The sequence below is a fragment of the Gambusia affinis genome, linkage group LG16 (assembly GCF_019740435.1).
Source record: "Gambusia affinis linkage group LG16, SWU_Gaff_1.0, whole genome shotgun sequence".
NCBI lineage: Eukaryota > Metazoa > Chordata > Actinopteri > Cyprinodontiformes > Poeciliidae > Gambusia > Gambusia affinis.
Window position 1 is genome coordinate 20,688,887 of NC_057883.1, and position 21,623 is coordinate 20,710,509.

Genomic DNA, 21,623 nt, shown 5'->3' on the forward strand with positions numbered 1-21,623 from the left:
AAGAAAACAGAGACGGGTCCTCGCAGCGGCATCACCTCAACTTCTCAAGGCAAGATTCGGGATGGGCGAGTCCGGAGGGCAGTGGCGCATCTCCACTCACCTCAGCTCCCCCTGACACGAACTAACCCTCCTCCTCCTCCTCCAAAACACAGCCAGCAGCTCCTGTGGTTGGCTGCAAAGCAATCAGCGCAGGCTTTCTTTCTTTGTTTATGTTTTTCCCTTCCCTCTCTCTCTTTCTGTCTGTGTTGCGTGTTAAAGTCGTGTTTGATGCGCTGCAAAGTCCCAAAAGTGGGCCGGTGTAAACACTGATTCAAACTGCCACAATAAAAAGAGTTTCGTCTTCTTTTCAGTTTAAATTTGAATGTTAAAGTCCAGTTCTTACCGTATACTGAAAGCAGGATCTGACATGACTTTCTTCAAATTAAAGCTGCTGGATGTTACTTTAATTTTTTTATTAATTTTTTTTTACATATTTGCCAAAACTGTCCCCATATCTTGACAGAATAAAATAAAACAGATAATATGTGAAAAGATTGATCTTTGCAACTTCTATTCTGAAAATGTACCAAAAACAACCAATGAGAGCCAGGAGGATGACCTTAGCACTGTCAATCAACCTCATGTACTTGTTGCTAAATGTGCTAATGACAGAGAAATCTTCCTGGACATCTGCCGTCATTGGTGAGTACGCTAAATAGCTTTAGCATTCACAACAGTCTTGGCTAGCTGTAAAGAGTGGCGATTGATAGCACTAAGACCCGCCTCCTGACTCTGATTGGTTGTTTCTGGTTAGCACTGGGAGAAAGTAGGGGAGTCATTTTTATCTGTATTAGTCCATCACAACATAGTGAGAGTTTTAACAAATAAATATAAAAATACATATTTTTTAAAATAAAGATTACTGCAGCTTTAGTTGCAGTAAAACAACAACATGATGCTGCCATCGACTTTCATAGTTGGGGTGCAATTTTCCTCGTTTTTCTCTAAATATAACAAATGTGCAATCTGGCCATTTCCTTAAGAAATTCTCCACTGTATTCTGCTCAATATACTATAAAAATAAAGTAAAACAGAGCAGGCACTCTAGCACCACCTGGTGTCTATCTGATCATATCCCTGGTCATTATAGTCAAACACTTTAACTTTACTTTCATCAAACCTCAAAACACCCCTCCAAAAATCAGGATCTTCTTCTTTACTTTGCATATTGCAGAAAGCGTTTTGAAAGAAAGAGACCCAAACCCTGTGCTTCTTCCTTCCTGAGCGGCCTCTCAGTTCATTTTGATACAGGGCTCATTTCACTGTGGAAAATTATGAAATTATACAAACATCACCTTAAAGTTGTTTACTCTGGGATTAATGCACACACAGACTGGACAGAGATGATTAGATGTTTTAGCAAATGAATGTGGCACCTTTATGCATCTGGAAATTACACCAAAGCACAAACCAGGCTAGTGTAGATCCTCTACCCAAAGTCTTTTTTTTTTTTTTAGAGCTCTCTGTTTTGATACAAAGAAGGAATGTGTTATTGAAATGTTGCCTTAAATGCATTCACAGGTTTGCTTTCCTTTCATTCCAACGCTATGAAATACCCAAAAGAAGAGCACTTTTATTTGGGCTTTCCAAAATTGTTTAAAGGTAGCATGATCTCGTTGGATGCAAACTTCTAAATTGTATTTTAAAATAAAAATATATCTGATTATTCTGGCATTTAGCACATGATCCAGAAGAGAAATTTCAAACAATTAATTGATTGTCGATTAATTGTTTATTAGATTAAAATGAATTCCAATCATTAACAACGTCCGTGAGATCTTTTTATAGTGTTGTAGTTTGGCCGCCATCCGGCAGAGGGCGCCGCGCGTTAATCTTACCGGAGCCGTTGATACACAAACAAAGATGGCGTCTCTCTATCACAACGACGAAGAGGTAAGGTCCAAACAGAGTTTGGTTTGGGATGAAAAATTTTATTTATACGGTTCTGTTTTGAAATATAAACACTTGATAAGTTTCTTAAGTTAGCATCTTAAAGTTTGACAGAGTAGAGTCAATTACTCATTTAAAAAATACTGATTTGCTATGAAGGTGATGACTGAAAGGCGGATAAAAATACATGACGCCAATAAACACGGTTGGCTTTCAGCGCTAAGTTTAGTAATGTGAGAAAACGATAATTTTCTGTTAATCAGTATTTAACACATCTGATAGAAAACAAAATTCAAACATAATAATTAGCTTCTCTTTTAGCTCTTTTAGCTAATCAGCAGATTAAAATATATTTCTTCATGTCATGGAAAGAAGTTCCGACTAAAACTAGTTGATCGATTAGACCAGTGAACTTTAGATTAACTCATTAAAGATAACATTCAGCCAGACAGTGGAAATGAAAGGTTCTCTTTTTCTGTGCTGTATGTAAATATGTGGTTTGGCTGTAGTGAATAGTGGGTGATGCCGTGGGGCAGAGTGGAAGATATGAGACAACAATGGGTGGATTTTAAGAGTGGAGTTGCATAATGTTGTTGGTGGTCTTCTCTGGGCACGGTTATGAAATTAGCCCCCAGTCAAACATGGTACCAGGGAGCCAACGTGACATTCAAACGTCTGATTGACAACGAGAATAAAACCCTGATCCTCCAGCAGAAACCTGTAAAAATATGAGATTTTTCTGCCTTTTTATAAGCAAACAATAAGCAGAAATGCTCCTCCTACTCTGCCGAGTGTTGGAAAATGAACATTTTTGCACATCTTCAATAAGTTGCAGTTTAATGTCATCTCTCCTCTCCTGGGGGTTTAAATATTTGAAACGGGAGCCAACCGAGTCTGCTCAGTCCAAATAATTTAAATAACATCCAAGCCTACGATTCAAACCGGTTTGGATTAAGATCAGTGAATTCAGCAACCAGCCCTGCAGCCTTTTGTTGTGGCTGAGCATTCATCACATGTCTTGCCTATCAAAAAGCACTTCACAGACAGTAATGGGATGAGCTCATACAAAGAGCTGTGGATGACTTTTAGAGTGGAAAATCCTCGGCCACTGCATGTTAGGCTGCATTTCCAGAGCTTTTTCAGAGTTTTGAAGGATAGAACAAGCTTGGCAAATAGTCTGCGGCTCCTGCTCATCCATCCTCTCCAGCAGTCAGTCCCAGTATTGATTATCTGACAAGAGGAAAGCTCTACATCCTCCTGTTTCCTTCCTGCTACCTCACCTCATTCCAACAACCAGCAGTCTGGCACAACATACATCACGGCCGTATAAACTGATAGGGAAGCCTCTTTATATAATTACTGTGGTCTCTCACTGTTATCTTTCTTGCCAAGATAGTTAATCTGCATCTCTTAGCAAACAAAGCCTGAAAATGCCGAGTGGATGAAATGAAAGAAAGATTTTACTTCCCTCAGTCAGCCGCAGAATAATAATGTTCGGCTAAGATTAGCACAGCTGCCTTTATCTTTTCTTTCTGTGTTTCTCTCTTATTATATCAGTGTGTGTGAACATTATTGGATCTGGTTGAACATGCACAGTGGGTCAGAAAGCAGTGGAAGGACACTGCCATCTAGTGAAAAGTGTGAAGCAGGAAATAGGACTGTGATTTTGACTGTGCACTGCAAAACCACAAAATCTTACCAAGTATTTTTGGTTTAGTTTCTAGCAAATATCTTAAAACACTTGAAATAATACAAAACTAACTTACAAGTAGATGTTTAGGTAGGAATATGAGCTCATTTTAAGTAATTAATTCCTTAATGTTGATGAAAAAGTTCTGGTTCCAGTGGCAGATTATTTCACTTATAATAAGGACAATTTTTCCATGTTTTAAGTGAAATAATCGGCCAGTGAAACTAGTTTTTTCATCAATATTGAGAAATTATTGATTTAAACAAATCTTTCTGAAAAATCACCTGTTAGTTAGTTTATCTTATTTCAAATGCTCTAAGATATTTACACAAAAGCTAGTTGGTAAATTTTACGGAAAAAAAAGACACAAATATCTTTTTTTCTCTCATTGTCTGAAGTTTAAATCAGACAAAACTTCTCGTTTTAAGTCAGTTTCCATTACTAAAAATTATTTCTGTTTGCTAACTGCTACAATGAGAGAACGGATATGTAAGAAATTTACTTATTTTAATCTTCAAAAACACAAATAAATAAATATCTCACATATCTAATCCCTTGTGACGCTCTTTTTACTATTTTAAGTGGGGATAAATGTAGGCTGTTCCTTCTAATTTCTCACCAGGAAGTGCATTTCTTAAAATTTACTAGAGCTGAAATGATTAATCAGATTTATTTAGTAATCGATTAATTGTTAATGTGGAGTATACACATAAAAAAAGTGAATTTACTGAAAAATAATATTTTCAGAACATTAGTTAAGCCAAAACTGTACAAAAAATATATACATTGTGAAATTAAGATAAGAAATAAACTGTAAAATTATTATTATTTTTTTAAGTTTTTGTTTTTTTCCCCTCCAGGGGGCCTTTTGTGGGCTCTAGTGTCCCTTATATGACAGTAGGCTGACAGGAGAGAGGGGAAGACATGCGGCAAATGTCAGCCGGGTCCGGGAATCGAACCCGCGACGGCGTCAAGGACTCAAGGCCTCCAAACGTGTTTTGTCTGTAAAAATGTTCTGTTCAAAACTCCTCAATTGGCTGTAATTTGCTTATGTAAAAAAAAAAAAAAAACATTTTATTTTATAAATATATTTTTTTAAATTGTAGAATATACATTTTCGTTAAATATTTACAATATTTTTTAAATGCATTTAGAATAAGCTTAATTGGTTCTATGAAAAATCAGTAGAATTTTCCATTTTTTAAAGATCGGATTAATTGATTAATTGTCAGAATAATCGATTACTAAAACATTATTAGTTGCAGCCCTGTTTGTATTTGAAACTCACCTCCATACAAAATCGTTCAAGTCGAACCTCAAAATCCATCTGTTTCAAATGTAAAGTGACTCTTTCTTGTTTATAAAATAACTACTTGAAAGGAAAGAATAAAACAAGAAGAAGGTTTAAAACTTTTCCTCAGGACTCTATATTTAGTCATTTGACAGACGCTTGACTGACACAGAAGAAGTTTAAACAAAACAACATTATGTGCTTTAAATATCTCATATATAGGCCACCAGCTCTGAAACAGGGAGAGGCTTCAATCTGCATTATAATCTCCATCTTGAAAACAAAACTAAAGTCATAAAATATTCTGTTTAATTTTCAAAATTTATTTGTTTTTGCTTGAATATAAAACCACAGGAGTGTAAATCATATTATGTTCATTTAATTCTCAGTTTTTGTTTTAGTGCTTTAAAGTGAAAAATAAAAATAATGATGCTGTTCCGTTGCAGCTTCCTGCATAGTTTGCATGGATTTAAAGGTTTATAATGAACTTGTATGTAAATTGTCACATAAAAACCACAAATCTTACCAAGTATTTTTGGTAGTTTGGTATGGAAACATCTTAGTTCACTTGAAATAAGACAAAACTAACTTAAAAGTAACTTTTCAGCAAGAATTAGGAGATTGTTTTAGGTGAATAATTTGCTAATATTAATGAGAAATTACTACACATTATTTCACTGTCTTTCACAAAATGTCTTAAGAGTGACTTAAAATAAGCTATTATATCTTGCTAAAAAGTTACTTATAAGTCAGTTTTGTCTGATTTCAAGTGTTCTAAGATGTTTGTACTAAAACCTAAACAAAAACACTTGGTAAAGTTTTGTGCTTTTGCAGTGCAGGTCATCTAGAGCTGGAATAAAATCTGTAAAAGTGTAAAAAGTTTTGAAACTCAAACCAAGAAATCCCTAAAATGAACCACAAACATTTTCTGCCCAACCACTGATGGATGCTGGATGTGCTTCCTCCTTCTCTTTCCTCTTTCTTCCTCACTTCAAAAGCACAGGAGTGGGTGACAGGCGGGCGGACGGCGGGGGTCCCCATTGTTAACCAGCCTTTTCAGTTAAACAGAGGTGAGGCAGAGGAGAAGAGAAGGGGACAATGAGGCCCGACTGCCGCTCCAGAACCAGGGGAACCAGTCTCACAACAACAGGTCCAAACGCAGCGGAGGAGTCGATCGTTCTCTAAATAAACGGCCGTAAATCGGGATGCATGTCAGCGATTTTCAGCAAGTTTTTCTGGAGAAACACGTGGATGTTAACCATCAGTCGTTTCCGTCCAGAGAGTTTAAAGTCAAAACTGAGCAAGAAAACTGAAGAAAAGGACTTCAAGCTTTTCCTCAAATGTGAATAAAAAAGTAAACTACACAATTATACCAATTTCAATGATCTAATTATTACACATCACATTATTACAGCATTGCATATCAGCAGAGATGAATCGTAACTAGTTACATTTACTTGAGTAATTTTTTGGGGAAAAATTACTTTTCTGAGTGTTTTTATGGGCTGTACTTCTTGCTCTTACTTGAGTAAAAATTTTTTTGGTGATGTTTGTATAATTTCATAATTTTCCACAGTGAAATGAGCCCTGTATCAATATTAACTTTTTTGGTTTTTTGGATTCTTAAAACGCGCCTGAAAGATGGACAACCTTGTTTTATTCAATAACCAAACTTTTTTTTTGTTACTTTTGAAAATCAGAAATGTCCATGTCTTAATAAAAATATATTTTTTTTATTTTTGAGACTGAAATTTCCTTTTTTTCTAGATAATTTTTAGTTTAATTTAAAAATATCTGAGATTTTCTTGACAAAAAAATTACTTTTGCAACTAAAAATGTGTCCTAGTTATTTCTATAAAATTTCAAAAATTAAGATCAAAGTAAAAAAAAATTTCTGGCAAATTTTCAACTTTTCAAACTCAGATATTTCATTTACTTAGAGATATTCTATAAAAAAAAACAAGGGACGTTTCTGTTCTCAAACGTTAAAACAAATTCTAGAAATTAATTTTCTAGCTTAAAAAGTGAAATAATTTCTTGTAAAAACTTTGTAGACCTTTATACTTTTTTCTCGACGACTCAATTTTTTTCTAGAAAACATCTAGAAAAAGAAAGATTTCTTTAAAACTAAGATTTACTTTTAGGGGGGAAAAGGAGGTTCTAGAAAAATTTTAATGTTCAAACTCCAAAATTTGTATTTTTCAAACGCAAAGAAGTTGGGAGTTTTTTTGTAGAAAATTCCAGAGATTAATCTCAAAATTTCAGATTTTTTGAAAATTTCAGAAATTAATCTCAAAATTTCAGATATTTTGAAAATTTCAGAGATTGTCTCAAAATTTCAGATTTTTGCCTTTTAAGTTTAAGTATTGATTGAATATATAAAATTTCTGTTATCGCCTCTCATTTCTGAGCTGCTGCTCCAGCAGAACGACACTTCCCAGCTCAATAAAGGGATGAAGCTCAATTAGCATTTCACAAGTCCCGTTCCCCCTCCGCCGCGGCCTTCCCCGTGGAGCCCATGGTTTTCTGGGGATTGTCCTGTTTTGGTTCCTTGTTGCGGTTGGCAGGGTGACAGTATTCGAGTGTGCAAACTTGTGCCATTGTCCTCTGGCCAGAGGGAGCCATGGAGACCCCATAATATGACACAGGAAAATGTTTGCTGATGGCAATTCTATGGGCTTTGTCCGAGTCTTTTTTCCTTCATGACGACTCGATTTAAGTCTCTAAATGTTTGACTACAAATGCAGGAGTGCTATCCAGCTCCTTCCCCTTTGTCCCGCCAGGTTTGAATGAGTAATTCAGCCTTTGTGTAGCTCGATTGAGGGGGCAAACAGAAAGACAAGATTCTTGAGCGTTCAAGCCCCTTTCCATGGTTATGCGCTCTTTAGATCCCCCCACCGCCACCAAATCCTACAGCTGACATCATGTGGAAGGCATTAAACCTCAACTTTAACCCCTGCAACAGGAAGTTAAAGCATGTCCAATACGATGTATTTCATTTATGTTGAATTATTTTGCGTAAAAGGAGCAGAGTTAGAAGCGGTTTTTTGGGGGGGTAAATATTGCGTTTCCAGGGCTGGGCTTTCCAGATCTCCATGGCAGCAATTTGCGCTGGTGAAGAATTTGATACCAAGGCGCTTGGAGACTGATTGGAGTGCATTGTGAGGGGTCTGGGGTCGCTGATTGGTTCAAGGAAAGGAGCATAACTACAAAGGGTTTATATTCATTCAGCTTCTTGAAGTACCTCTGCAGTCTGGAGGGAAGCTTCAACTAAAACGGTGAGCTTGAGTTTAAAAAAAACGGAAATTTATTGGTGCGCAATTACGCAAAAAATCTAAACTAATTTATGATATTTTACAGATTGTGTCAGTGGATTATGGTTCATATTTCTACAATGGACTCATGAAGTGAGCCAAATAGCTTCTGGAGAAGATGTCAAGCGCAGACAGCGAAGTTAAAACTTTACTCAACTTTGTAAATTTGGCGTCCAGTGACATCAAGGCGGCTCTGGATAAGTCGGCTCCCTGCAGGCGCTCCGTGGATCACCGGAAATACCTACAGAAGCAACTCAAACGCTTCTCACAAAAGTTCTCCAGAGTCCCGAGAGGTCAATCTCTCACTTCTGCGGACTACAGGTGCGCCAGAGGAGCTGAGCGTCAAAGGGCGACTGCGACGGATCAGGCCAGCTCCGATGCGCAACATGCGCAGAGCATCGGCGGCTTAATGGACCAGGTGCCGATGCGGAAACGACAACTACCAGCGTCGTTTTGGGAGGAACCCAGGCTAACCAAAGCCAGGAGAGACAAACCCTTTTTGGATTTGAGAAGAAGCAGCAGCTCGGGGACATCTGATGGCGGCGAGAATGAAAAGAGGAGAAGGAGTCAGGAGGACGCGCAAAAAACCGCAAACTCCTCATCCAGCAGGCGCAGCTCTGCGGAAAAAGAAGTGCTGAAACTGGATCTGACTTCACATCGCTCCGTGAGTTTCTGCAGCTGCTGCCCCTTCCAGTTCCAAGGACATCAGGTCCTCCACAGCCAGATTGTTGTTCCTCATCCTCCCTTTGGTCTGTGGAGCAAGGCAGCAGAGCCGCAAAGGTCCGAGCATCCGTACGGACAGAAACTCCACACGCACGTTGTGGTGAAACCGATACCGACCAAGGCCACGGCGCAGTCTCCGATCTTCAGCGTGTTTGGGTTCATTTAATCTGCTCGTCACATGAGGATGCGGTGCCGTTAGTAAAGTTACGGACACAAATTAACAGAAATAATTTGGGTCATTTAGCCTGTTACGAGAGAAACAATTTCATTTTTTGTCATTTTTGCCACTTTTTAAAAAAATTATTTAGAATGTTACTGTTTCAAGCTAAATATTCTGTTGAGAGCTAAATATTTAGCTCCAAACTTAAAAGCTATCTTGCTAACTAATTAGCTCAGAGGTACCTATTTAGCTCTGATTTAACTAGCTAGACAGCAAACTAAATATTTAGCTAGCCCAGAGCTAAATATTTAGCTGGTATGCAAATTCACTTGCCAGTAGGTGGAAGTGTCTGTCAAAGTAAAAGTTGGGTTTGCTGACGTTTGAACTAGCTAAATATTTAGTTTGCTAGCTAAATGTTTAACTCGGAGCTATTTAGTTAGCAATCTAAATATTTAGTTTGGAAATAAATATTTAGCTAGCTCAGAGTTAGATATTTAGCTAATATTCGAATAAACTTGCCAATAGATGGAAGTGTCTGCCAAAATAAAATCTGGGTCTAGCTAGATATTTAACTTGCTAACTAAATGTTTAACTCTGAGCTGAATATTTATTTTTGAGTTAAATATTTAGTTTGCAAGGTAAATATCTAGCTAAAAATAAATATTTAGCTTTAGTTAGCAAGCTAAGTATTTAGTTTGGAGATAAATATGTAGTTAGAAGCTAAATATTGATTCAGAGCTAAAGACAAAGCACTCAGAGCTAAATATTTAGGTTGCTAACTAAATATTTAATTTGCATATCTAAATATTTTTGCTTCAAATACGATAAATTAACATTTACTTTAGTTGTAAAGTAAATATTTGGCTTGCTAAATATATGTTTTAAATATTTAGTTGAAACTGACATTTATAACAGAATGAATAACATGGTAAAAATATAACTTTAAAAAACTAACCTCCAATTTTTTCTCTTAGACTAAATAAGCCAAATTATTGCTGTTAATTTTTGAGTTTGTATCTTTACAAACGCCACCCCATAAATGAAAAGGTGAAACTGTGAGCTTTGTGGCGTGTTTATGCTTTTTCTCTTGTATTTTGAAAACCGGACACTTCTTTAAGCACTTACTAGAATGCTGCATATATTTGTGATGTTTAAGCCTAAAGGAATAAATTGCACTTTTCCAATAAACTAATCAGCTTCACCTTTATGTTTATTTTCACTCTGTGTCCACAGAGAAAGAAAATAATGTGTTTTTTGTACTTGTGCTCTGTCACGGTTTCCCCTTTTAGCAAGAAAAATCTGTCTTTGTCAGGTAATGTTTGCCAAAATGATTTATTTTTAAATAAAAGACTCAAATTCCCTCAAGAAATCCTTTTGGCAGCTGTCTCTGAACGTTTCTTAAAAGCACAACTTAAATGACAGGCCTTGTTTGTGACATCGCTTCAAGTAAAAATAGATATTTAAACAGAACAGATTGAAGATACGACTAAAAAAAGAAAGAGGAAGATAAATATAGTGGTGCATAAAAAGACCAAAATCTGAGGTTTATCTGTTTGAAGTCAGCTGTCAGGACTCAGATATGTTTTTAGTCTCTTTGGCAGATGCAAACTTCCAACAGATTTCCTGTTTCTCCCCATATGAGTCCAAATCCTTAATCTGCAGAGGTGCTGAAGTGGACGTGGTGACACTAGAAGACAAGATAAGAACTGTTGTTAAAAAGAGTAAAGTATTTTTCTATGAGGAAATGAAAGCAAAGTGTTTCCATGCACTGATTTTTATCTGTCACCTACATGACTTCCTTTTGATGGTGTGCCATTCGTCTCTGCTGTCCAGGAGCTCAGAGAGTTTGCTGCACAGCTGAACATGGCCGACGTAATCCAGCAGCAGGTCTATGACCGGGCCGGCCCATTTACACATAGCTGGGGTTGAGATCCACTCGCAGAACTGAAAACCATAAAAAAGTAAAACAATCTTCAAGAAAAACAAAAAGCCATGAAGCTCTTTTGATTCTTTATTCATCTATTTGTGTGGAAATCTGGGGGACACACACAGTGGCTTTAAAAAAAGCAGAAGACAGAAAGACTAGAAGACAGAAGTAGCAGAAGACATTTGAAGACAGACAGCTGAAGACAGAAAGACCAGAAGACGAACATAGCTGAAGGTAAAAGTAGCGGAATTAAATAAGTTCACTTCTGCCTATTGTCAGTGTGAAATGGGGTTGTTGGTTGTGCCCACCTGTGTCGCCCTCTCCGGCCTTTCATCACAGCTTAAAGGAGGTAGACTGTCATGGCCGCCAGCAGCTCTTATGTCGGATCCCCCGGAAGGAGGGTGGGGCGCAGCACCGTGCGTACAGGTGAAACAGGCCTGTGCGTCACAGCCGTGGTCCAAAAGGCACTTCAGCACAGCTAGATTATTCCTGCAGAGCGCAACCAGAGCTGGGAATGTGGTCGTCAAAGACGGGATCGTGGCGTCCAGGTCCGCCCCTCGCTCCAGTAGCAGCGTCACGGTGCTGACGCAGCCCTGACGCGCCGCCATCAGCAGAGGGCTGACCGGATCCAGGCTCAGGCTCGCACCGGCGTTCACCAGCACTTCCGCTGTCCTCCTGCTGCCGTGGGCGACGGCGAAGTAGAGAGCGGTGGCGCGCCGGTCCGCATACTGGACGGAGCGGCTGTGCGCCAGAGTGGCGTTCACGTCTGCGCCTGTTTTCAGCAGCGCGGCGGCCGCTGCGTGGCGGTCATGCTGCGCTGCCAGGTGCAGCGGGCTGATCCAGCTGTGGCGCAGCTTGGCGCGGCTTGTAGCGGAGACCAGCAGGGAAACAATCCTGAAAACACAACATGTGACCGCAGAGTAATACAGCATGAAACTACTTGAGATTACTTGATTACTACTTGAGATAGGTTTTGAGATTCATCTCAGGAATTTTCAAGACAAAAACGTGGAAATTTCCAAAAAGTTTTTTCTAGCAAATGTTCGACTTTCAGGCTAAGACATAGTGAAACTGCGGGTTTCTGTTAAAATAAGAGACATGCAGACTCACTCATGGTGTCCAGACTGGGCAGCAACATGCAGAGGCAGCAGCCCAGAGTTATCGGAAATGTTGGCATCTGCGTTTTTAGAGAGAAGTAAAGCCACGGCGTCCTGGTGTCCGTTCCTACTGGCTTCATGCAGCGCTGTGGCACCATCGCATGTCTGCATGTTCACATCTGCACCTGAAAAAACAGCAACACTTTTTATAGGATATAAAATCCTGGCTGTATGTATGGCAAATGCATGTGTGTATACATACATACATAAAATGTATGTTAATATGACATTTTGTGGCAGATTTGCCATAGAATATGTGGCAAATCTTTGTTTTGCAGATTGAAAAACTCAGAAATTTTGAAATTAATTTTTTTTAAAAAGAGAACATTTCTGAGTTTGAAAAGTCTGAAATTTTCTAGAAAGTGCTCAGAAATTTTGAGATATTTCTGTTTTTCTGGAACATCTCTGGGGTTAATATGAAAATTTCTGAGTTTGAAAAGTCAGAAAATTTGATAGAAAAAGCTCATAAATAGTGAGATAAGCATAAAAAAAATTCCAGAAAAATACGTGGAAACTTCAGTTTCAAAAATTTGCGAAAAAGTTTGAGATTAATGTCAGAAATTGTTTAGAGAAATACTTTCAAAGAGTGCGTTAAAGTTAAAATTTTTTGACATTTCAGATCTTTTTATAGAACATCTCTGAGATTAGAAATTTATGTTTTTCTCACAAATTCTCAACTTCTGGAACACAGAGATGTTCAAGATTTTTCTAGAAAATATCTGACAATCTAAAAATTGCAGAATTTTTTCTACTAAATCTTTGAGTTTCCAAACTCAGAAATGTCCTTGTTTTTCTAGAAATAATTGTGAGATTAATCTAACAATTTCAGATTTTTTTTTCTTGCATATGTTCCTGTTTTTTCTAGAACATTTCTGAGATTAATGTAAAAGTTTGAACTTTTTGAACTCAGACATTAAATTTTTTTAAAGAAAATTCTTGAAATTATATAATAATTTCATTATATATATATATATATATATATATATATATATATATATATATATATATATATATATATATATATATATATATATAATTTCTGAATTTATTCTTGAAAATTTTAGACCTTGCAAACTCATAAAATTTCTTGTTTTTTGGGAAAAATTCTTAGATTTAAGATCAGAATTTATTATATTTTTGGCAGGAATGTACTCCTTTCTTTTCTATGTACAATGACCCTAATATGTCTTGTAAGAATGAAATCAGTGAATGTTTTCTTCAGGAAGCTACCTCTCTCAGTGAGGTAGCACAGCGCCCTCTTCAGGCCTCGCTGAGCTGCTACAGTGAGCGGTGTGATGCTGTAGGTGTTTGCTGGATTGATTGTGGCTCCGGCTCGGATCAGAACCTCACAGATCTCCGTGTTTTCTCTGGAAACGGCCTCATGGAGGGCCGTCCAGGCCTGACCGCACCGCTGGTTCACAGAGGCACCGTGCGACAGAAGAACGTTCACCATGTTCACGTTTTCCAGTTCACACGCTGTAAAGACAAAGAACTCAGCATTTCACACTCACACCCGCGTACGTCATCACGCTTCTTGCAGCTCTGATTTCACAGCTGTACCTTTGTATAAAGGAGTTTCTTTGTTGCTGTTGCAGATGTCGGGGTCGGCGCCTGACTCCAGAAGCGACAGGACGCAGGGCAGCTGTTCACAGGACACGGCCAGCAGCAACGCAGTCTGTTCCTGCAGCGTCCGCTTGTCCACTGAGCCCGGATGGGCTGCAGCAGAAAGAAAAAACATCCACAAAGCAACTGTAAGCATTTAGAAAGCAGCTTAACAAAGGTTTACTGGTTCTGAGTTTTACAATAAGTTCAACAGTGGCTAAATTCAACTTCTTTAAAAGGGATCTGTTATTCAAGCTTCACATTTTGCATGTTTTTTATACTTCCACTTGGATCTAAACTGCTTCTAAAAACAGTTAAAGCTGATTTTTTAAAAACATTTTCCACAAGTTTCTCCAGTTTGAGAAGGATAAGAACCAAGGTGGTGTTCTGTTCTGTTCTGTTCTGTTCTGTTCTGTGTGGAATCAACATCTCCACTCTATTTTATTAAACCATATATTTATGTTTTTTTTGTTTTGTTTCTGGAAACCTCCTGATTGTTAAGTTACATTCCACGGGCACTGCACCGTTACCCAGCAACACAGAGTTCCAGCACACTTGGTCAGCTGGTTTTACCTCTGTATGTGCTGTACAATGGCTGCTGGAAAAGAGAAGTGTTTTGTTGTTGATGTACCATCCAGAAACCGCTTGCTGATAATAGTTTTCTCTTACAGCTGACGTTTTCTTCTGTTGTTGCATTTGTATTGTTTGTTTTTATTTCTGCTTATACAGGACTTTGGTCAACAGTGTTGTTTTTAAAGTGCTTTATAAACAAAGCACTTTAATCAGAGATATTAAACCAAATATATGAAAAAACCTAAAATGGTTCAAACTGAATACTGATTCATTTATATTTTTCAGGAGTTTCTACTGGTTTGTTTTCAAGTGTTTCCCTTTTTTACTTTGGAATGTCATTTGTAAAGTTACACTGTAAAAGATTAACAGCAATAATCGGACTTATGTAGCCAAAACCAAAGTCACATTTTAACCATGTTATTCATACATTTATAAGTGTCTGAATTCCAAACCAAATATTAAATTCACTAGCTAAATATTTACTTTGGAAACTAAATATTAGACTTTCAAATTAAATATTTAATTAGAAAGCTAAATATTTAATTTGGAGCTAAATATGTAGGTATGCAGCTAAATATTTAGTTTTAAAACTACATATTTATTTTCCAAGCTAAATATTTAGTTCAGGTCTAAATATTTAACTTGCTAACTAAATTTTTAGCTTGTGACTTAAATATTTAGTTAGGCTAAATAAATCAAATTATTGCTGTTAATTTTGTACTGTAGCAAACAGCAACTCCATAGCCTTCACCTACTCTATAACAATAATAGGATCTCCCAATTTTAACAAATTAAGTCTTAATTGCTGGAAATGTGGAGAAAAGGGTTTAAATTGGATTTATATTTATGTTTTTACCTTTCAGCAGAGTCTTCAGGCACGCAGTCTGGCCAGAATAGGCAGCATCATGCAGAGGCAGCCAGCCGTCTTTGTTTTCCTTCAGCAGGCAGTGGGAGGAAGATGCTGCCAGATCCTTCAGGGTTTCCACATCTCCGCGCCTCACGGCAGAAACCACCGGGTCAGCATCCCTAAAACATGGGAAACACCAGAAAATTAGGATTACAGATGGAAATTAAAACAACGTCCTTCAGTATTTTACATAAATTCCACATATTCTGTCCAGCTGACAACACTGTAATGTTTGTGATGCGTGTTGTGTTTCTGGACAGCAACCGCAAACACCGAGCCACCTTAAACGCATCATCCGCTCAAACAAAGACTCACTCCGGCGGCTCTGGAGATCCTCCGCGCCGCGTATCATCTCTGCATTTACGTCCAGCGTTTCGGAACTGCGATAAATAATCGGAGTAGCTGAATTTGGTCATTGTTGGCGGCGGATTTGTCGCAGCGTCGCGCCGCACAGGGCGCAGCTGCTGTCGGATTATTTTGGGAAAGAAGCGTCAGGCGGCGGGCTGACGGCTGCTGCCTTATATGTCAAAGACATCCAGAGAGATAAGGCTATGAAGATAACGCTGCTGCTTTTTCTTTCCAGAACAAAGCACCACGCTTAAAAATAACACCTTTACTGATTCATGTCGTGTTTTTAAAAAGTCAAAGCAACATTCTTTCAGTCCACATTGACTTGTAAATGTAAAGTATTTACCAGAATGACAGACACTTTGAAAATGGTGACAAAATACCGAGGCAAGGTGTATTTTATCTATTTTATGGAGCTCCATTGAGGCCATAAAGTTTGTTCAAATGAAAAAAAAAAAAAAAAAGTTAAAAAAGATTTGAAATTGGAAAAAATATATATTTTTAAACTGAAAGAAAGATCAAAACTACTTTTTTGGGGTTTTTTTTGTCTCTGTGGTTTTATTTATTAAATTTTTTTTGTTTAGTTCCAAACTTTATATATAAAGTTGTTATATATAAAGTTATCAGTTGCTGGAATGTCGTCTTTGACATTTTTTCGGTTTCAAATGAAAAAAAAGATAATTTGAAACTGAAAAACTGCGACAGACTGGCGACCTGTCCAGGGTGTACCCCGCCTCTCGCCCGGAACGCAGCTGGAGATAGGCACCAGCAACCCTCCCGACCCCATTAGGGATGAAGGGTGTTCAGAAAATGGATGGATGGATGGATGGATGAAACTGAAAAAAAACTTCCTAATTTTTTTTAACTAAAAAAAAAAAAAAAAAATCGGAAACTGGAGAAAAAACATGAAATCTGAAAAATATGTTAAAAAATGTTCAGTTTCAAAACATTTTTTAAAATTCAAATTTATATTTTCAGTTGCAATTTTTGTTCAGTTTGAAAACATTTTTTTCAGTGTAGTTTTTATTTTCAGTTTAATTTTTTTTTTAATCTGTTTCAGCCTTTTATTTTTAGCTTCGAAATAATTTTTCAGGTTAATTAATTTTTTTCATTGGAACACACTTTATGTCCCCATTTGCCCTCCATAGAAATGGAGCAGAGGTGGGGCAGAGTACTCAAAATTTGAGTAGCACTACATATTTTTACTCAAGTTCAAGTAAAAAGTAGCCTTGCAAGAAATTACTCAAGAGTAAAAATGTATTGACTCGAGTATTAACTGATCAAAAAATGAGTCCATCTGATGAAATGAAATCATCAGATGGACCAAACATATATATAAATAAATAATGGAAGCGTTGATATTTTAAAAGCCAAATTGAAAAAAATTCTTAACATAATCAAAGATAACAAAATCAGGTAAAAGAAAATGTATTTGCCATGAACACACTCGTAACACGATCTCTGCACGGAGCTGCTTTGTTTAATAAATGCAAAAACTGCATTTATCTCAGTAACTGCCACTCAAGTTCAATGAGTGGCAGTTAAACCGCAGGGGGCGGGGCTAACCCGGTGACCGATTAGATGCAACGTCTGACGTCACCAGGTCCTGCGTCTGCAGGAAGCCGCAGGATTTGCTGCTTATTCAAATTAAGGCCACCTGGCTGCAGCTGCAGTTTTCTTTGTATTCACTGTAGATTTGATGGTTTCAAACTTATTAAAACTAAAAAATAATAAAAAAATAATCCTCACATAATAAATATTTATAAAATAAACAGAATTATAAAGTTGTTGATTGACAAACCAGATGTCTTTCAGTGAGTATCTCATCTGTTTTACCTCTCTTACTAAATGTAGTTTGCAATTCAAATATTTTAGTACACTTGAATTAGGAAAAAACTTACTTCAAAGTAACTTTTGAACAAAATAAAAATGCTTGTTTTAAGTAAATAATTCTTGAATATATCCTTTTAAAAAGTATCAGATCATTTCACAATATATTTTTCCTGTTTAACCCTTTTTTGTAAGAACTCATCAAATGGTATTGATTTCACTTAACCTGTTTCAAATTCACTAAAACAATGCTGTACTATTGCATTTTTAGCAATAAAATGCTTATTTAAAATAGGAATTTAATTGTTGATTTGCATCTTGTAGCATATTTCTAACTGGGCATAAGAAGCTTTAATGGTTAATTAAAATATCAACTATTATTTGTCTGATAATCATCATAATAATTTGATACTAAGATAGTTGTTAGTCGCTGCTCGGGTCTGTTGAGAAGCTCAGTTTGTAACAGATTTTATTTTCCGTCTGTTTTTCTTACCTGAAGAAGTTTGGTGAAATGAGGCGACTGTGGGGGCAAACAGATCGTCTCTGCTTCAACTCTCCGTTCAGTCTGTCGTAAAGAAACCTGTATCTGCTGACCGCCGTCATCGCTGCCGTCTTCTTTACAAATAAATCACAAGAAAATCTGAAGAACACAAGTTAGAATTTAAAACAATGAGTGCAGACAGGTACAAACCCAGGGCTGTAGGAATATGTCCAACGTTTTTGTGTAATAAAAGGCACAGAGAGCGGAGTGAGAGAGGAGTTCAGAATCTCCTCAGTGGAAAGATGAACATGGTGCTGGGAGGAATCAGAGAGCCCCAGGTTTGAAGAGGGGATTCCTTTTAAGGTCATGCTGCGTTCGGTTCGGTCTGCTGCTGCAGGATCACAGTGACCCATAAACAGCCGGGCAGGAGCTACTTACAGTTACTCAGTTACATTTACCTCAGTAACTTTTTTTAAATAAAAAAATCAAATTACTTTCAGGAGTATTTTTACTCTGCTGTACTTTTTACTTTTACTCCAGTAATTTCTTTATGAAGTATTTCTACTCTTACTTGAATAAAATTTAAAACAAACACTTTTTAGCCTAAAATTCACCTGACAGACACACACAGATTTTTTAAAAAGTTTTATATAAAATTGATTGATTTGTAAAAACGTTCTTTTGCCTGACTTTGTTATGTTTTGTTACTGATATGAACTATTGTCATTTTTGTACCTTAAAATACCTAAATTTCCTTTCAGGTTTATATCGGAGGTGTCAAACTCATTTTTGTTTTGGGCAAAATCAAGATCATAAATGCTCTTAAAGGGCCGGTTGTGCCAGAATGTATTGATAAAACCTGATCACAAACTGTTAAAATATCAATGAATCCTTAAACTTCATTAATATTACTGAACATCTTTTCAGTCTCTCCAGGATTTCATGAATCTTTTTGTGATTTTTTTGCAATAAAAATCCTGGAAAGATTTGTATCTTTTTGTGATAAAAAAGATAAGAATCTTTTTTTATTGCAAATATTTCCAATATTTATGACGGTAAATGTGACTTTTTATTACCAGCTGTATAGATAATGGACTATAATCTGACAACACTTGAGGCAGAGGCAGCTGTTTAGTACAAGTAAGAAAGTTGTTGACAATTTTTTAAAGAAAAATCTGCAATAAACTGCCAATTAGTGCAAAAACGTGCAGGTATTTATTGATTTCTGCCTGAATTTCCACAACAATTCTCAAGAAACTGGAGAGACTGATTGATATAATTTGGCAGTAAGCAGATAAAAACTGCATTAATTTGATTGATAACATAATATTTAAGCACACTTGTTGTTTAGAATCTAGAGGGCCACATAAAAAGCTACGGCGGGCCGGATTTGGCCCCCTGGCCTTGAGTTTGACACATGTGCATTAAATGATTGACAATTTGATCAGTCACTCCGGTACTCTGCCCATAAAGCACAACTTAGGAATTATAACAAGAAACAGCTAAGAGAGATGTTTATTATTTCAGAGATTCCATCATACCTTTAAAACCAGCCAAAATACTCATCAGATTCATAAACAATAACAACAGCAACACAAACACAAATAATCTGTTGAGCTTAATTTTAAAGACTCACCACCACAAAGCTTTGTTCATCCTCTGCTGTCAGAGATGTTGCTCTTTGAGAAGCTGAATGTGAAATCGTGCTGGAGGAAACCCACAATGACGGCTGATGTTTGTTTCACAATCACTTCTGAGGAAGTATTTTTTTTAAACACTTCCTTATTCTGAACTGGAGGTGGCCCCTATACTTTATCATGCACGTTTCCTCAGCGCACGTCACCAAATTCAGTGGAGGATGGAGGAAGAATCTCGTTAAATTTACTGTAGCATTGGTCAGATTTGGCATTTTTGGTCAAACTTGTCATTAAACGTTTCATAACTGTCAAATATTCTTGACATTTTTCACTGTAAAATAAATGAAAACATTTCAAAATCTGCATTCAAAGTACAGCATGGCGGGAAAACAAGTTTTAAATCAACATATCTTGGTTTGTCTAAGCTTTGTAAAAACAAGAACAAGTCAGAACTGTAATCCTATTTATTAACTGTTTTATAAAGCAGAAGTTCATGTGACATTTAAATACTGGATTGACTTGTCCAATGGCGTTTATCAGGAAATACCTAACCGGAAAAATGCTAGCCTTTCCATTGAGCTGTCATGTATCATTTCAAAGAATTTGATTTTATTGGCAGGAATGTTCAATGTTAAAATACCTGGTTTTATTGTTGTGATGAGTAATGGTATGTTCCTGTTGGCAGCAGAAAAATGCTTTAGTAGTTAGCAGTAACATGCAAAGTAGCACAGCGACGTGAAGTGATGTGCAGTAGATTTGGTGTTTTGCATCTCAAATCTCGAGAATAAGAATTATATATTCCTAAGAAAACTTTATTAATTAACAGATATTTACACACACAGAGTAAAAAGACACACATTGATTTTTTTAACTCTCCATTTGAAGTTAAATCAGACCAAACTTATTTTGTTTTAGCTTAATTAGAATTACCAAATTTCTCTTATTTACCAAATCTGTCAAAACTTAGATTATTTATTTGAATTATTTTTATATAACTTTCTTTGAATTCAGAACCTTGTATATAGATCTTCAGTATCAGAGATAATTGTTATTTAATATGTTGAAACTTGTCCTTTACTGATATGGGCTGAAAGGCCACTCAGCAAGGAAAAAGTCATTAGTCCAAAAGAAACATAACACAAGGAGAAAGATGTTAATATCTGGAGAAATGTCTTGTGTCTGAAGAAACTAACGTGGAGCCGTTTGGCCACAATGACAATTGCTACATTTGGAGGAAAGATTGGGATGCTTGTACCATCAAAATGGTAAAGTATGGTGGTGGCGGTATCATGCTGTGGGGCTGTTTTGATCCACAAAGAACTGGTACACTTCATAAAATAAATGGTATCATGAGGAAAGAAGATTATGTGGAAATATTGAAGCAACAAATAAAGACAGGAAGTCAAAAATGGAAGCAGATCAGGCGTCAAGATGGACAGTCACCCTACGCCTTAAGGTAAAGTGGTTATAGCTTGAGGACAGTAAAGTCAATGTTTTGGTGTGACTTGATGTCACTCCTAGGGAAAAGCTTTAGTTAGACCTGAAAAGACGTGTGAAAGAGAAGTAGCCTACGAAATGGACTCAGTTAGAGGAAGGAAACCCAAAACACTTAACCCATTTCATACAGTTTAAAAGATAATTATCGTTAAGACTAATATGTTAAGGTTACAAAAAATCTCTAGAAACAGTCTTTGCCAATTTTTTTGGGATTTAGCAAATAGAAATAATTTTGATTATGCTAAGTGACTTAAAACAAGCTAAATTTGTTCTGATTTAACTTCAGAGAGGGAAAATGTGTAAATATCTGGCTCTGCCTTCAGCCTGTGACATCACACCCAGGTGAGTTTTGTAACTCTATCTGCCAAAAATGTGAGTAATGGATGATAGTGTGAGATCAAAATCAAAGACAAGCCAGACTTCCTTGTAGGACGGCTGGGATGAGTCAGTGTTTTTTTTGAAGATCTAGCCTTCAAAGTTCCAGCGAGCTTCATTTGTTTTGCCCTCATGCACCTATAAATGAACTGCAGTTTATTCTGGAAGAACATGTTTGTTGA

At 36.8% G+C, this 21,623-nt stretch overlaps 2 protein-coding genes across 8 annotated transcripts; one reads left to right on the plus strand and one right to left on the minus strand.

The window, feature by feature from the left end:
• Positions 1 to 1,861: 1,861 nt before the first annotated feature.
• Positions 1,862 to 17,363, plus strand: LOC122845865 (protein FAM181A-like). 5 transcript variants are annotated; one of them, XR_006373145.1, is made up of 4 exons: positions 1,862 to 1,932; positions 13,414 to 13,708; positions 13,787 to 13,942; positions 15,230 to 17,363. XR_006373145.1 is itself a non-coding variant. In XM_044142381.1 (3 exons), the coding sequence occupies exon 3, from the start codon at positions 8,343 to 8,345 to the stop codon at positions 9,111 to 9,113; it is 771 nt and encodes a 256-aa protein (XP_043998316.1). In that variant the 5' UTR covers positions 1,917 to 1,932; positions 8,142 to 8,188; positions 8,271 to 8,342; the 3' UTR covers positions 9,114 to 10,308. The 5 variants fall into 5 exon arrangements, 3 of the variants coding, with proteins under 3 accessions (XP_043998317.1, XP_043998316.1, XP_043998315.1); XR_006373144.1 differs by lacking the exon at positions 1,862 to 1,932 and adding an exon at positions 11,088 to 11,268; XM_044142381.1 differs by lacking the exons at positions 13,414 to 13,708; positions 13,787 to 13,942; positions 15,230 to 17,363 and adding exons at positions 8,142 to 8,188; positions 8,271 to 10,308 and having other exon boundaries at positions 1,917 to 1,932.
• LOC122845864 (ankyrin repeat and SOCS box protein 2-like) lies at positions 10,421 to 19,870 on the minus strand. Of its 3 annotated transcripts, XM_044142377.1 has the most exons (9): positions 19,569 to 19,870; positions 17,945 to 18,091; positions 15,223 to 15,392; positions 13,752 to 13,907; positions 13,422 to 13,667; positions 12,145 to 12,316; positions 11,343 to 11,928; positions 10,898 to 11,051; positions 10,421 to 10,794 (listed from the first exon to the last, which is right to left on the minus strand). In XM_044142377.1, the coding sequence occupies exons 2-9, from the start codon at positions 18,052 to 18,054 to the stop codon at positions 10,667 to 10,669; spliced, it is 1,722 nt and encodes a 573-aa protein (XP_043998312.1). In that variant the 5' UTR covers positions 18,055 to 18,091; positions 19,569 to 19,870; the 3' UTR covers positions 10,421 to 10,666. The 3 variants fall into 3 exon arrangements, with proteins under 3 accessions (XP_043998312.1, XP_043998311.1, XP_043998313.1); XM_044142376.1 differs by lacking the exon at positions 19,569 to 19,870 and having other exon boundaries at positions 17,945 to 18,270; XM_044142378.1 differs by lacking the exons at positions 17,945 to 18,091; positions 19,569 to 19,870 and adding an exon at positions 15,589 to 15,740.
• Positions 19,871 to 21,623: the final 1,753 nt, after the last annotated feature.